General features: G+C 67.0%; 1 protein-coding gene across 1 annotated transcript; it reads right to left on the reverse strand.

The window, feature by feature from the left end:
* Positions 1-2,659: 2,659 nt before the first annotated feature.
* CAPG (capping actin protein, gelsolin like) lies at positions 2,660-9,435 on the reverse strand. Its single transcript, XM_050914462.1, has 10 exons — positions 9,294-9,435; positions 7,171-7,250; positions 6,924-7,096; positions 6,654-6,808; positions 5,362-5,535; positions 4,494-4,643; positions 4,312-4,404; positions 3,562-3,694; positions 3,384-3,472; positions 2,660-3,301 (listed from the first exon to the last, which is right to left on the reverse strand). The coding sequence occupies exons 2-10, from the start codon at positions 7,191-7,193 to the stop codon at positions 3,236-3,238; spliced, it is 1,056 nt and encodes a 351-aa protein (XP_050770419.1). The 5' UTR covers positions 7,194-7,250; positions 9,294-9,435; the 3' UTR covers positions 2,660-3,235.
* Positions 9,436-13,424: the final 3,989 nt, after the last annotated feature.

Raw genomic sequence — 13,424 nt, forward strand, 5'->3', positions numbered from 1 at the left:
GCTGGAAAAGCAAGTGAAGGAAGCTGTTGGCTTATCTTTTTTCCCCTAAGAACTGTTCCTCGCTCGCCTCCCTGTCTTCCCTCTCCTGCCTCGGAGCCTGTTTGACCCAGATATTCCACGTCTGATAATTTCCTGGCCCCCTGGCCTTTCACACCGGCAGCGGGGCTGAGCTCCCCTTGCTTTCTCCGGCCGTAAAGACGCCAGTCTGCTGCGAAGAGCGGCTCTCGAGGGGTTTGGGCTCCGGCAGGACCCAGCCCCGGGGAAGCGGGCTGTCACAGACTCCTTTCTTTAAGCAAGGGGGTGTCCGGCGGCGGGGGCTGCGTGCCTGGCACGCCGTGTCCCTGCACGCCGGACATCCGAGGCAGGCGAGGGGCTCCCGGCGTCTCCGGGCTGTGCTGGGTTGGTTTTAACCCCCTCCCTCGCTCTTGTTTCGTTCCAGCTGACGACACCGAGATCTCGTTTGATCCGGAGAACATCATCACCAACATCGAGATGATCGACGAAGGCTGGTGGCGCGGCTACGGTCCCGACGGCCACTTCGGCATGTTCCCTGCCAATTATGTGGAACTGATCGAGTAAGGGGGCTGGCGGGGGCTGCGGGGACCAGAGCCGCTCCCTCCCCCCGGGAGCACTCGGCTCCTGCCTGATTCTTCCAAACCACGTGTGGCTTTTATTTCTTCTTCTTTTTCTTTTTTTTTTTTTCTTTTTCTTTCCCCCCCCCCCCCCTCCAAGTGAAGTGCCATCGCCCTGCTCCCTCGGCAGCGGGGCTGACCCAGGCGCTGCTCTCCTCCGCCCTCTCCCGTCCCCCGTAGCTGGCCCTTGGTCGGGATGAAAGGGTTCGATCCCATCCTGAGCCCCCGCAGTGCTGATCTCCCCTTCCTCCCTCCGCTTTGGAGTGTGAATTCTCTTTCAGGGCTGAAGGAGGGGATGACAAATCCCTTACGGGGCGTTTTCAGGGAACAAGTTGCCTCTCTCCCCCCCCCCCCCCCCGCGCTCCCTCCGGCCCCGTGGCCTCAGAACCGGTGTGGCCCCAACGGAGAAACCGCTTTCCCCATTTCGGCTCGCTGACAAAGCTCACCGGATTGATTTGAGCGTCTTACGGGGTCTAACATCACCGAGAGAGCCGAAACCTGGCTCCGCCGCGTTGCCACCGCCACCCCGAGCACCCCGGAGCTCGCCAGCGGGGCTGCCACCAGTGTCCCTGTGTTTTCCTCCCTGCTGTCCCCACCGGAGGGGTTTTCTCCGCCCTTCCCTCTCCCCAAACCATGCTTCAGGGATTTAAATCACGTGTGAGCAAGCTCCCCTGCGGAGGAGACCCAGCGAGGCCGAAGTGGGTGGTTTGGGTTTATTTTTTAGCAAAACCCGTGAGCGTGGGATCCCTTCCCCCCCCCCCCGTCACCCCAAATTCACTGTGAACAAGGAAGAGCCCAGCCCAGCTCCCCCCTTCCCCCCCCTTGTCGAGTTTCTTCCCTCGGTGTTGCTTTAGAAGTAGCAGGAGAGGATGGGGTTTGGAGATGCCGGGGGTCCCGGCTCGCCCACCCCTCCCGCGGGCACTGGGGGGACGCGGCGGCTCCTCCGAGCCCGTTCCCTCGGGGTCCCGTGGGCTCCTTCCCCACCGCTCGCTCCTCCCGGGCCGTCCCCCTCCCTCCCAGCAACAATAAAAGGGCTTTTCTTTGGTGATGGATGCAGCAGGATGCGGCCGTGCCGTCCCGGGCAGGAATTGGGGTGAAATGCCGGTGTTTTGGCACAGGGCCGGTCAGAGCTCACGTGTTCCTAACGTCAGCCGTGAGCGCTAACGAGAAATCTTTTCATGAGGCGAAGCCGAGCCGCGCGTGGGAATCACCGCGTGTTTTCGCGGCGGGTCAGCGTGACCAGGCTCATGCTCCAGAGAGGGGAGCGAAGGCAGGGATAATTGGAGAAATAATTAGCCCCAGCGCTAATTATTTGAGTCTAATGAGGGAGGGAGGGAGGGAGGGAGGTTCGGTCAGAAGAGCAGCCGGAGGCAGCGGCCGGCAGAAATGAGCAGGCAGCGACGGGGGTCCCGGGGTCTGGATGGCCCTGGGTGTGTGGAGGGCTTTAGGGGTGTTTTGGGGGACACCGGGGGTGCAGGGGCTGTGGGGACATCGGGGGGTGGGGACATCGAGGACGTGCGGACATGGAGGCTGCAGGGACACCGGGATGGGGGGACCTCGGGGATGCAGGTACCAGACATGCCGGGACACCGGGGCTTTGGAGACATGAGGGACGTGGGGACACCGGGGATGTGGGGACGCTGGGGACCCAGGGCTGGCAGCCGGGTGGGTGCCACGTGCCATCTCCCACCTCTCCCAGCCACGTTGGGGCCGGGTGCTCATGCAAAGATCAGGGGTCCCCAGCCACTTTGGCACCCATGGGTGCCGCCAGCCCCTGGGGACATCGTACGGCAGTGGGCATCACCCCCCGGGGCAGAGGTCTGGTGCACTCGTGACACAGGTGGCCCCGCAGGATGCCGCGTGGGGTGGCATCACGCCGGGGTGCCGGGGACGTCTTCCTGCTACCGCCACGGCCCCCGCGCTGCCATAGCCCTGCCCTGTCTGTGTCCCCTCCCGTCCCCAGCCCTGCCCGCGTCCCCCCCCCGTCCCCGGGGCTGGCACCGCACCCAGAGCAGCGAGACGCAGGACTCAGCACCCTCCCTTTATTCGCCCGGGCCTGGGCGCAGGATGGGGGAGACACGTGGGCACGGGGGCGGCGCGGGCATGGGTGAGAAGGTGGCGTGGGCGTGGGGACAGCACGGTCGTGGCGTGGGGACGGAGCTGATGGGGCCCGGAGGTGGCGCAGCGTGGGCACGGGGGTGGCGCGGGCGTGAGCAGGAAGGCGGTGAGGGCACGGCAGCAGCGAGGGTGGGGCGACAGCGTGGGCACGGGGTTATGGCGGGCATGGCACGGGCTTGGGGTGGCACGGGGACGGGGAAGGGAATGACGTGGGCATGGGTGGGCAAAGGCACGGGGATGGAGATGGCACGGGCTTGGGGATGGCACAAGGGTGTGAGTGACATTGGCATGGGGATGGCACGGGGATGGGGATGGCATGGGGATGGGATGGGCAAAGGCACGGGGATGGGGACGGGGATGGCACGGGCACGGGGATGGCACGGGGACAGCTGAGCAGGGCGCAGGCATCGGCAGGGAGCTGGCACAGCCGGCACAAGCCTGGTGACCCCCTGGGCCGGGCGCCGGCCCCGCGGGCACCCACTCCCTCACTTCCAGCCGGTGAAGAACTGCTTGAAGAGGGGCGTCTCGTGGCCCTGGGGCAGGATTTCCACCTGCCGGGACAGGGACGGGGACAGGGACGGGGTGACGTCGCCCATGCCAGCCCCCCGGGCACCCCTCACCGCCTGCACCCACCTGTGTCCGGGGCGAGTGGCCCATGCGGGCGATGACCTCCTCGGCCACTTTCAGGGCTGCCTGGCGCTCCCGCTCGTTGGCCTTGCGCCCTGCGGATGGGGACGTCAGAGCCACGCTGGGGGTGGCCCCTGTCCCCGCGTTCCCCCCCTCCGCCGTCCCTGTCCCCGTCCCCGGGCACCTTTCCAGACGTAGACCTTCCCGCCGGCGCCGTTGTCCAGCACGAAGCAGTCGTCGGAGCAGAGCAGGCTCTGGCTGAAGGGGCTGCTCGCGGCCACCTGGCTCAGGTCCATGCGCCCCGTCGCGTCCGACACCTGCCCGCGGAGGGGACGTCACTGCGGGGCCACCCCGGGGTCCCTTGGCCATGCCCGGCCCTGTGTCCTCCCGCACAGCCGCTGCAGCGTTCCCCATCCGTGCCCTGCCCCACGGCCACCGCGGTGTCCCCTGGCCATGCCAAGCCCCATATACCCCCTTGGGGCCACCACAGCGTCCCCAGCCATGCCCAGCTCCATGTGGCTTTCCTAGGGCCACCACAGTGGCCCATGGCCATGCCCAGCCCCATATACCCCCTTGGGGCCACCGTGGTGTCCCCTGGCATGCCAAGCCCCGTATACCCCCTTTGGGGCCACCACAGTGTCCCCAGCCATGCCCAGCTCCATGTGGCTTTCCTAGAGCCACCACAGTGGCCCATGGCCATGCCCAGCCCCATATACCCCCTTGGGGCCACCACAGTGTCCCCAGCCATGCCCAGCTCCATGTCCCCCCCCGCCCGGGGCTACCACAGCATCCCCCAGCCGTGCTCAGCAACAGGGCCACCATGGTCTCCCCTGGCCATGCCCAACCCTGGAACCACCATGGTGTCCCCCAGCCCCGTGACCACCATGGTGACCCACAGCTATGGGGCCACCCGGGCGTCCCGCAATGGCCTTGCCTTGTAGAGGACGGCTGCCCCCGCGTTTCTCTGATCGGCCACGATGTCCTCCTCGGGGCTGCCCTCCTGCAAGGTGGGCTTGGGGCCCAGCACCTGCCGGGTGAAGAGACGGGGGGTGTCACAGAGCCACCCCCAGGGACACTCGGGTCCCACTGGGGACATCTTGGGGGTCCCCGACGCACCTGGAGCATCTCAGGTGGCTCCTCGCCGTCCGCCACGATCTCCAGGCGAGCCTTGCCGCCCCGCTCACCGTCCCGGATGGCCGCGGCCAGCTCCTGCGCCCTGCTGCGCTCCAGCACGTTGCTCCCGGCCCCGCACCAGACGAAGAGGGTCTGGGGACGGGGAGAGGGACGGTGGGGACGGAGCCATCCCACGGTGGCCCCCCAACCCACCTCGCCCAGGCTGAGGATGAAGCGGTCGCCGGGGTTGAAGCTGGCCCAGGGAGATGCCCCGACGGGCAAACGGACACCCCAACGGATGGACACCCAGGTGGACAGACGGACACCCACCCAGACGGATAAATGGCTGCCCCAATGGATGGATGGACACCCAGAAGGACAGACAGATACCCCTACGGACAGGGGGATGCCCCAACTGATTGGTGGACACCCCAAGAGACAGACGTACAGAAGGACAGACAGACACCCCTGTGGATGACCGAGTGGCTGGACACCCCAAGAGACAGACATACAGAAGGACAGACAGACACCTCCATGGGTGACCGAGTGGCTGGACACCCCAAGAGACAGACGTACAGAAGGACAGACAGACACCCCGATGGATGACCTGGAAGGACAGAGGAACAACCCAACAGACCGACACTCGGAAGGACAGACAGACATCCCAGCAGACAGACACCCGGAAAACCAGGCAGACACCCCTATGGAGGGACGGACGGACGCTCTGCCAGACAGACGGACACCGCAAACAGATGGACGCCCAGCAGGACGCGTTGCGCTTCGCCCCGCACCAGGCGAGAAGGTTGGGGGGGGGACGGGGACGGGGACGGGGGGGCAGCGGGGACAGGGCCACCCAGCGGCCCCCACCCACCTCGCCCAGGTCGAGGATGAAGCAGTCGCCGGTGTTGAAGCTGGCCCAGCTCAGCTCCCGCTCGCTCGCCCGGATCTTCTTCTTGCCCTTCACCTGGTAGAGTTTGCGCACCGGGCCGGCACTGGCGCCGGCGCCGGGGCGGGTGGGCTTGAACGCCGAATCCACGCCGCCCTCCTGCCGACACGGGGGTGCTGAGTGCCCGGCGAGGGTGCCCGGCACCCAACGGGGATGACAAGCGCGCTGGGTGGTTGCTGAGCATCCAGAGGGGATGCTGAGCACCCATCAGGGATGCTGAGCACCCAGAGGGGATGCTGAGCACGTGGTAGAGGTGTTGAGCACCCAGCAAGGATGCTCAGCACCCATCAGAGATGCTGAGCACCCAGAGGGGATGCTGAGCACGTGGTAGAGCTGTTGAGCACCCAGCAAGGATGCTCAGCACCCATCAGGGATGCGGAGCACCCAGAGGGGATGCTGAGCACATGGTAGAGGTGTTGAGCACCCAGCAAGGATGCTGAGCACCCAGAGGGGATGCTGAGAACCCAGCAAGGATGCTGAGCACATGGTAGAGGTGTTGAGCACCCAGCAAGGATGCTCAGCACCCATCAGAGATGCTGAGCAACCAGAGGGGATGCTGAGCACATGGAGTAGAGATGCTGAGCACCCAGGGATGCTGAGCACAGGATGTTGAGCACCCACAGCAGAGGGATGCTGAGCACCATACTAGGGATGCCAGCACCCAGAGGGGTCCACATGCTCAATGGGAATAAGCAGGGTGGAGAGGGTGCTGAGCACTCAGTGGTGATGCTGAGCACCTGGTAGGGATGCTGAGCACCCATCGGGATGCTGAGAGCCTGATTGGGATGCTGAGAGCCTGGTCAGGCTGCTGAGCACCCATCTGGGATGCTGAGCACCCAGTGGGGATGCTGAGCACCCATCCAGGATGCCGAGAGCCGACGGGATGCTGAGAGCCTGACTGGGATGCTGAGAGCCTGGTCGGGATGCTGAGCACCCATCTGGGATGCTGAGCACCCAGTGGGGATGCTGAGCACCCATCTGGGATGCTGAGAGCCTGACTGGGATGCTGAGAGCCTGGTCGGGATGCTGAGCACCAGTGGGGATGCTGAGCACCCATCCGGGATGCTGAGAGCCTGACTGGGATGCTGAGAGCCTGGTCGGGCTGCTGAGCACCCATCTGGGATGCTGAGCACCCAGTGGGGATGCTGAGCACCCATCTGGGATGCTGAGCGCCGGGAGCACCCCGAGCACCCATCAGAGATGCCCGGCACCCATACCTGGTAGGTGACGCCGCGGGGGAAGTACTCCATGAAGACGTCGGACTCGTTGCCCTGCACCTCGCGGTGCGTGACGGGGCGCTCGCCCAGCAGCGCGTTCAGTTGGGTGGAGAGGAGGGCGCAGGCACCCTGCTCGTCCCGCGAGGAATCCCGGCCTGCGGCGGCAGCCAGCGCTGAGCTCCCCCCCCCCCCGGCCCCGCTCCCACCGCCACCCCTTCCCCGTTACCCCCCCCCCCACCCACCCACCCCCCGACCCTCCCCGGGGCTCACCCATCCAGAGGTGGAGGTGGGCTCGCTCATCCGGCCCGTTGTGCAGCACCAGGTAGGCGTCCCCCGAGAAGAAGACGCCCCAGGTGGCCTCGGGGACCTCCACCGGCCGCAGCTTCTCCACCCGCCAGATGTGCAGCCCCGGGTGGGTGGCGGCGGGGCCGAAGGGGGAACCGCTGCGGGGCGAGGGGTGGCGTGAGCTGGGGGGGGGGGTAAGGGGTGGGGGGGGTGGGGTGGGTGGGGGGGGTACCTTTTGGGGAGCGCGGTGTACATGGCGTCGGGGAGGCGGTGACGGGTGGGGTGGGTGGGTGGATGGATGGACGGCCGGACCTGTGGATGGAGGGACGGCGTGAGATGGACAGCACAAGGGCTGGAGAGGCGGGAGGTCAAGGAGACCCCGACAGGGAGGGGGACGCCCCGACGGGCACCCAGAAGGACAGACGGATGCCCGACAGACACCCAGAAGGACAGATGGACGCCCCAACAGATAGATGGGTGCCCCAATGGACAGATGGACGCCCAGAAGGACAGACAGACGCCCCGACGGGCACCCAGAAGGACAGACAGACGCCCCGACGGGCACCCAGAAGGACAGACAGACGCCCCGATGGGCACCCAGAAGGACAGACGGACGCCCCGACAGACACCCAGAAGGACAGATGGATGCCCCGACAGATAGATGGATGCCCCAATGGACAGACGGATGCTCAGAAGGACAGACAGACACCCCGACAGGCACCCAGAAGGACAGACAGACACCCCGATGGGCACCCAGAAGGACAGACAGACGCCCCGATGGGCACCCAGAAGGACAGACGGACACCCCGACAGACACCCAGAAGGACAGATGGACGCCCCGACAGATAGATGGATGCCCCAATGGACAGATGGACGCCCAGAAGGACAGACAGACGCCCCGACGGGCACCCAGAAGGACAGACAGACGCCCCGACAGACACCCAGAAGGACAGATGGATGCCCCGACAGATAGATGGGTGCCCCAATGGACAGACGGACGCCCAGAAGGACAGACAGACGCCCCGACGGGCACCCAGAAGGACAGACAGACGCCCCGACAGACACCCAGAAGGACAGATGGATGCCCCGACAGATAGATGGGTGCCCCAATGGACAGATGGACGCCCAGAAGGACAGACAGACACCCCGACGGGCATCCAGAAGGACAGACAGACACCCCGACGGGCACCCAGAAGGACAGACGGACGCCCTGACAGATAGATGGATGCCCCAATGGACAGACGGATGCCCAGAAGGACAGACAGACGCCCCGACGGGCACCCAGAAGGACAGACAGACGCCCCGACGGGCACCCAGAAGGACAGACAGATGCCCCAACAGACACCCAGAAGGACAGATGGACACCCCGACAGATAGATGGGTGCCCCAATGGACAGACGGACGCCCAGAAGGACAGACAGACGCCCCGACGGGCACGCAGAAGGACAGACAGACGCCCCAACAGACACCCAGAAGGACAGATGGACACCCCGACAGATAGATGGGTGCCCCAATGGACAGACGGACGCCCAGAAGGACAGACAGACGCCCCGACGGGCACGCAGAAGGACAGACAGACGCCCCAACAGACACCCAGAAGGACAGATGGACACCCCGACAGATAGATGGATGCCCCAATGGACAGACGGACGCCCAGAAGGACAGACAGATGCTCCGACAGACACCCAGAAGGACAGACAGACGCCCCAACAGACACCCAGAAGGACAGATGGACACCCCAACAGATAGATGGATGCCCCAATGGACAGACGGACGCCCAGAAGGACAGACAGATGCTCCGACAGACACCCAGAAGGACAGACGGACGCCCCAACAGATAGATGGATGCCCCAATGGACAGACGGACGCCCAGAAGGACAGACAGACGCCCCGATGGGCACCCAGAAGGACAGATGGACACCCCGACAGATAGATGGATGCCCCAATGGACAGACGGACGCCCAGAAGGACGGACAGACACCCCTACATACAGATGGATGCTCCCGTGGACAGACGGGCACCCCAATAAATGGACACCCAGGAAGGCAGACAGACACCCCGACAGACAGACAGACAGACAGACAGACAGCCCAATGGCCAGATGTACCCCGACATACAGCTGGACGCTCTGAAGGACAGACGGACACCCCTACAAACAGACAGGCACCCCAATGAATAGGTGGACACCTGGAAGGACAGACAGAAGCCCCGGCAGACAGACAGACACCCCAGTGGGTGGGAAACCCCCCAGGACAGACAGATGGACACCCCCAGAGGCACACATCCCGCGATGGACACCCCGAAGGACACCCGGATGGACAGACAGACACCCCGACAGACACCCCCCCCCCCCACCTCCGATGGACAGACAACCACGCAGACAGACAGCCGGAGACCCTGATGGACAGCCGGACACCCCGAGGGACAGCCGGACGCCCCGACAGCCGGACAGGGCCTCGCTCAGGCGGACGGCAGCGGGCCGCGGCAGGACAGACGGACGCCCCAACAGCCGCCGAGCCTCCCGCCGGCCGCGGGGCACCCGGAAGGCGGCGGCTGTGACTCAGGCGGCAGGAAAGGGTGGGGACCGGGGGGGGGACGGGGGGGGGGGAACGGGCCTGGCCCCGCGTGGGCCCCCCCCCCGGCGGGGAGCACGTGGCCTCGGGTGGGGCCCCTCACACCAGGGATGGGGGGGGCACCGAGCCCTGGGACCCCCACCCCACTGGGCTCCCACTCCCCTCTGGGACCCCACCCTCCCAGGCCCCCCCACCCTGCTGGGACCATCCCACCCTCCTGGGACACACACCACCCCCCCCCCCCCCGCCCCCAGACACCCCCGCACTGCTGGGACCCCCCCACCCTCATGGGACGCCCCCCCCCCCCCCCCCCAAACTGCTGGGACCCCCACCCTCCTGTGACCCTCCTACACTCCTGGGACCCCCACCCTGCTGGGACCATCCCACCCTCCTGGGACGCCCCCCCCCCCGCGCCCAGACACCCCCACACTGCTGGGACCCCCCCACCCTCATGGGACACCCCCCCCCCCAAAAACTGCTGGGACCCCCACCCTCCTGTGACCCTCCTACACTCCTGGGACCCCCACCCTGCTGGGACCATCCCACCCTCCTGGGATGCCCCCCCCCCCGCCCCCAGACACCCCCACACTGCTGGGACCCCCCCACCCTCATGGACACCCCCCCCCCCCAAAAAAAAACTGCTGGGACCCCCACCCTCCTGTGACCCTCCTACACTCCTGGGACCCCCACCCTGCTGGGACCATCCCACCCTCCTGGGATGCCCCCCCCCCCCCGCCCCCAGACACCCCCACACTGCTGGGACCCCCCCACCCTCATGGGACACCCCCCCCCCCCAAAAAAACCTGCTGGGACCCCCACCCTCCTGTGACCCTCCTACACTCCTGGGACCCCCACCCTGCTGGGACCATCCCACCCTCCTGGGACGCCCCCCCCCCAAAAAAAACTGCTGGGACCCCCACCCTCCTGTGACCCTCCTACGCTCCTGGGACCCCCACCCTGCTGGGACCATCCCACCCTCCTGGGATGCCCCCCCCCCCGCCCCCAGACACCCCCGCACTGCTGGGACCCCCCCACCCTCATGGGACACCCCCCCCCCCCCCCAAAAAAACTGCTGGGACCCCCACCCTCCTGTGACCCTCCTACGCTCCTGGGACCCCACCCCACTGGAACCCTCCCACCCTCATGGGACCCCTCCACCCTGATGAGACCCTGCCCCACCCCGCTGGGACCCCCCACCCTCCTGGGACCCCCCACCCTGCTGGGACCCCCACCCTCCTGGGGCCCCCCACCCTGCTGGGACCCAGTGTCACCCAGGGGACCAAGTGCCACCCGAGGGGGGTCCCAGCCCTCTGCCCTGCCAGGGGCTGGGGCAGGTCTGAGGGGCTGGAGGGGGCTGTACTGGGAAGGGGGGCGTGTACTGGGGGGAGGCTGTACTGGGGGGGGGACTATACTGGAGCTGTACTGGGAGGGCTGTACGAGGGGGCTGAACTGGAAGGGGTATACTGGGAGCTGTATCGGTGGGGCTGTAGTGGGAGGGGACTATACTGGGTGGGGGACTGTACTGAGTGGTCTATACAGGGGGCTGCACTGGGTGGGGGGGGTATACTGGGTGGAGACTATACTGAGAGGGCTGTACTGGGTGGGTGGGGTATACTAGGAGCTGTACTGGTGGGGCTGCACTGGGAGGGGTTTGTACTGTGGTGCTGTACTGGGAATGGTGGGGTTGTACAGGGGGGGGCTGTACTGGGGGAGCTGCACTGGGGGCTGTACTGGGGAACTGTAATGGGTCGAGGAGGCTGTACTGGGAGCAGAGCTGGAAGGGAGGGCACTACTGGGGGCTGCATGGGTGGAGGGGGGGCTGCAGCAGAGGCTCACTGGGAGGCACTGGGAGCTGCACTGGGAGGCACTGGGAGGCGCATGACGGGCCCCCCCCCCCAGCTCCCCACAGGCCCCAGCCGCAGCATTGCTGGGAAGTGACTCACGGCCGGGGGGGGCCACGCGTGTGACGAGTGCGGGCGGCCTGAGCTCGCCACGTGGCCCCACCGGCCACCGCGCGGCCCGGGGAGCCTGCGGGGCCCGGGCGGGTGGGGGGCACCCACCGCACCCCCGTAGCGCTTCAGGTGGCACCCTGGGGGGCTGGAGGGGCTGCGCACCCCGTCCTGCCCCTCCTTCCCTGGGAGCGGGAGGCGAGGGGGGGGGTGTCACGCGTGTGCACTGCATGTGCGCTGCGTGTGTGTCGCATCCCACGTGCAGTGCATGGTACCGCCTTACATGCAGTGTGTCCCGCATGCCCCGTGTGGGCAGGGAGCCCGTGGGCAGTCTCCCACGCGTGTGCAGGGACTCATGTGCAGTGTGTGCACCGTGCGTGTCCCGCATGCAGGGTCTCATGTGCAGTGCATGCGCAGTGCGTGTCCCATGTGCAGGGTCTCCGCGTGCGCAGCATGTGTGCGCAGCGTGTCAGCGTGCTGCTCTGTGCGATGGTGGGGGTCCCACGTGTTGTGCATGCAGTGTCATGTGTGCAGTGCGTGCGTGGAGCGCCGCGTGTGCAGTGCCACGTGTGCAGCGTGTGTGGGCAGTGCCACGTGCGCAGCGTGTGTGCAGGGCGGAGGTGTTTGTGCGCAGCGTGTGTGCAAGGCTGCAGTGCCTGGGCTCTGTGTGTGTGTGCGTCTGTGTGTGCGCGCGCGCACACGCGGTGTCCGTGTGTCCCCACACGGTGTCCGCGTGTCCGTGCAGGGCTGCAGTGCGTGAGCGCAGGCTGTCTGCACCCCTGGCCGCGTGCACACGCAGTGGCACCAGGTCTCCATGTGCAACGCCTGCAGCGGGTGTGCAAAGGGGCGCAGCACGTGCACGCGCCGTGCGGTGTGCGCGGTGTCAACGCCGCTGCTGCAGGCGCAGTGCCAGTGCCCGTTCCGGTGCAGCGTTGGTGCCAGGCCAGTGGCACTACTGCACGTGGTGCCGCTGCCCACATGGTGCCAGTGTTGGTGCCCGTGCAGTGCTGACGTGGTTGTACGGTGCTGGTGGTAGTGCAGTGCCAATGCCGGCGCCAATGCCGGCGCAACGCCAGTGCTGATGCAGTGCTGGTTCCCAACCAGTGCCATGCCAGCTCCCATGCTGTGCCAGTGCCCATGGAGTGCCAGTGCCGGTGCAGTGCTGCTGCAAGTGCTGGTCCCCACGCAGTGCCAGTGGCCGTGCAGTGCTGGAGCCAACGCAGTGCTGGTCCCCGTGCAGTACTGGCCCTATGCAGCGCCAGTGCGGTGTCGGTCCCCGTGCAGTGCAGTGCTGGTTCCCATGCAGTGCCAGTGCTGATGCAGTGCTGGTCCCCGGGCAATGCCAGTCCCCTGCAATCCAGATCCCATACGGTGCCAGTGCAGCACTGGTCCCCAACCAGTGTGGGGCCCTGAGCAGTGCCAGTCCCCACGCAGCGTGGGTCCCAGGCAGCGCCAGCGCAGTGCCCGTCCCGTGCAGTGCCGGTGCAGCATGGGTTCCCCGTGCAGTGCCAGTGCCTGTGCAGTGCGGGTCCCATGCAGCGCCGGTGCAGTGCCAGTGCCAGTGCCGGTGCAGCGCGGATTCCCGGGCAGTCCCGGACCCGGGGCAGTGCCAATGCACTCCTGGTGCCGTGCAGCGCCAGTGCCGTCCCAGTTCCGTGCAGTGCCGGTGCTGGTGCAGTGCCAGGCCCGTGCAGTACGGGTCCCCGTGCAGTGCCGGTGCCGGTGCCGTGCAGTGCCGGCGCGGTGCCGGTGCAGAGCGGGTCCTCGTGCAGTGCCAGTGCCGGTGCCGGTGCCGAGCGGGTCCCCGTGCAGTGCCGGTACCAGTGCCGGTACCGGTTGTGCCGGTGCCGGGGGTGCCGGTGCCGGTGCAGAGCGGGTCCCCGTGCAGTGCCGGTGCCGGTGCCGGTGCCGGTGCCGAGCGGGTCCCCGTGCATGCTGGTGCCGGTACCGGACGGTACTGGTGC

Source organism: Gymnogyps californianus, unplaced genomic scaffold (genome assembly GCF_018139145.2).
Source record: "Gymnogyps californianus isolate 813 unplaced genomic scaffold, ASM1813914v2 HiC_scaffold_400, whole genome shotgun sequence".
Classification (NCBI taxonomy): Eukaryota; Metazoa; Chordata; class Aves; order Accipitriformes; family Cathartidae; genus Gymnogyps; species Gymnogyps californianus.

Bases quoted from the DNA above. Each gene is read 5' to 3' on its own strand.
- CAPG (XM_050914462.1), bottom strand. From the start codon at position 7,193: ATGTACACCGCGCTCCCCAAAAG. The intron at 4,405-4,493 runs GTGCGTCGGGGA...TTCACCCGGCAG, and splicing joins AGCCACCTGAGATGCTCCAG to GTGCTGGGCCCCAAGCCCAC. The intron at 3,473-3,561 runs GTGCCCGGGGAC...CCCCATCCGCAG, and splicing joins GAAGGTCTACGTCTGGAAAG to GGCGCAAGGCCAACGAGCGG.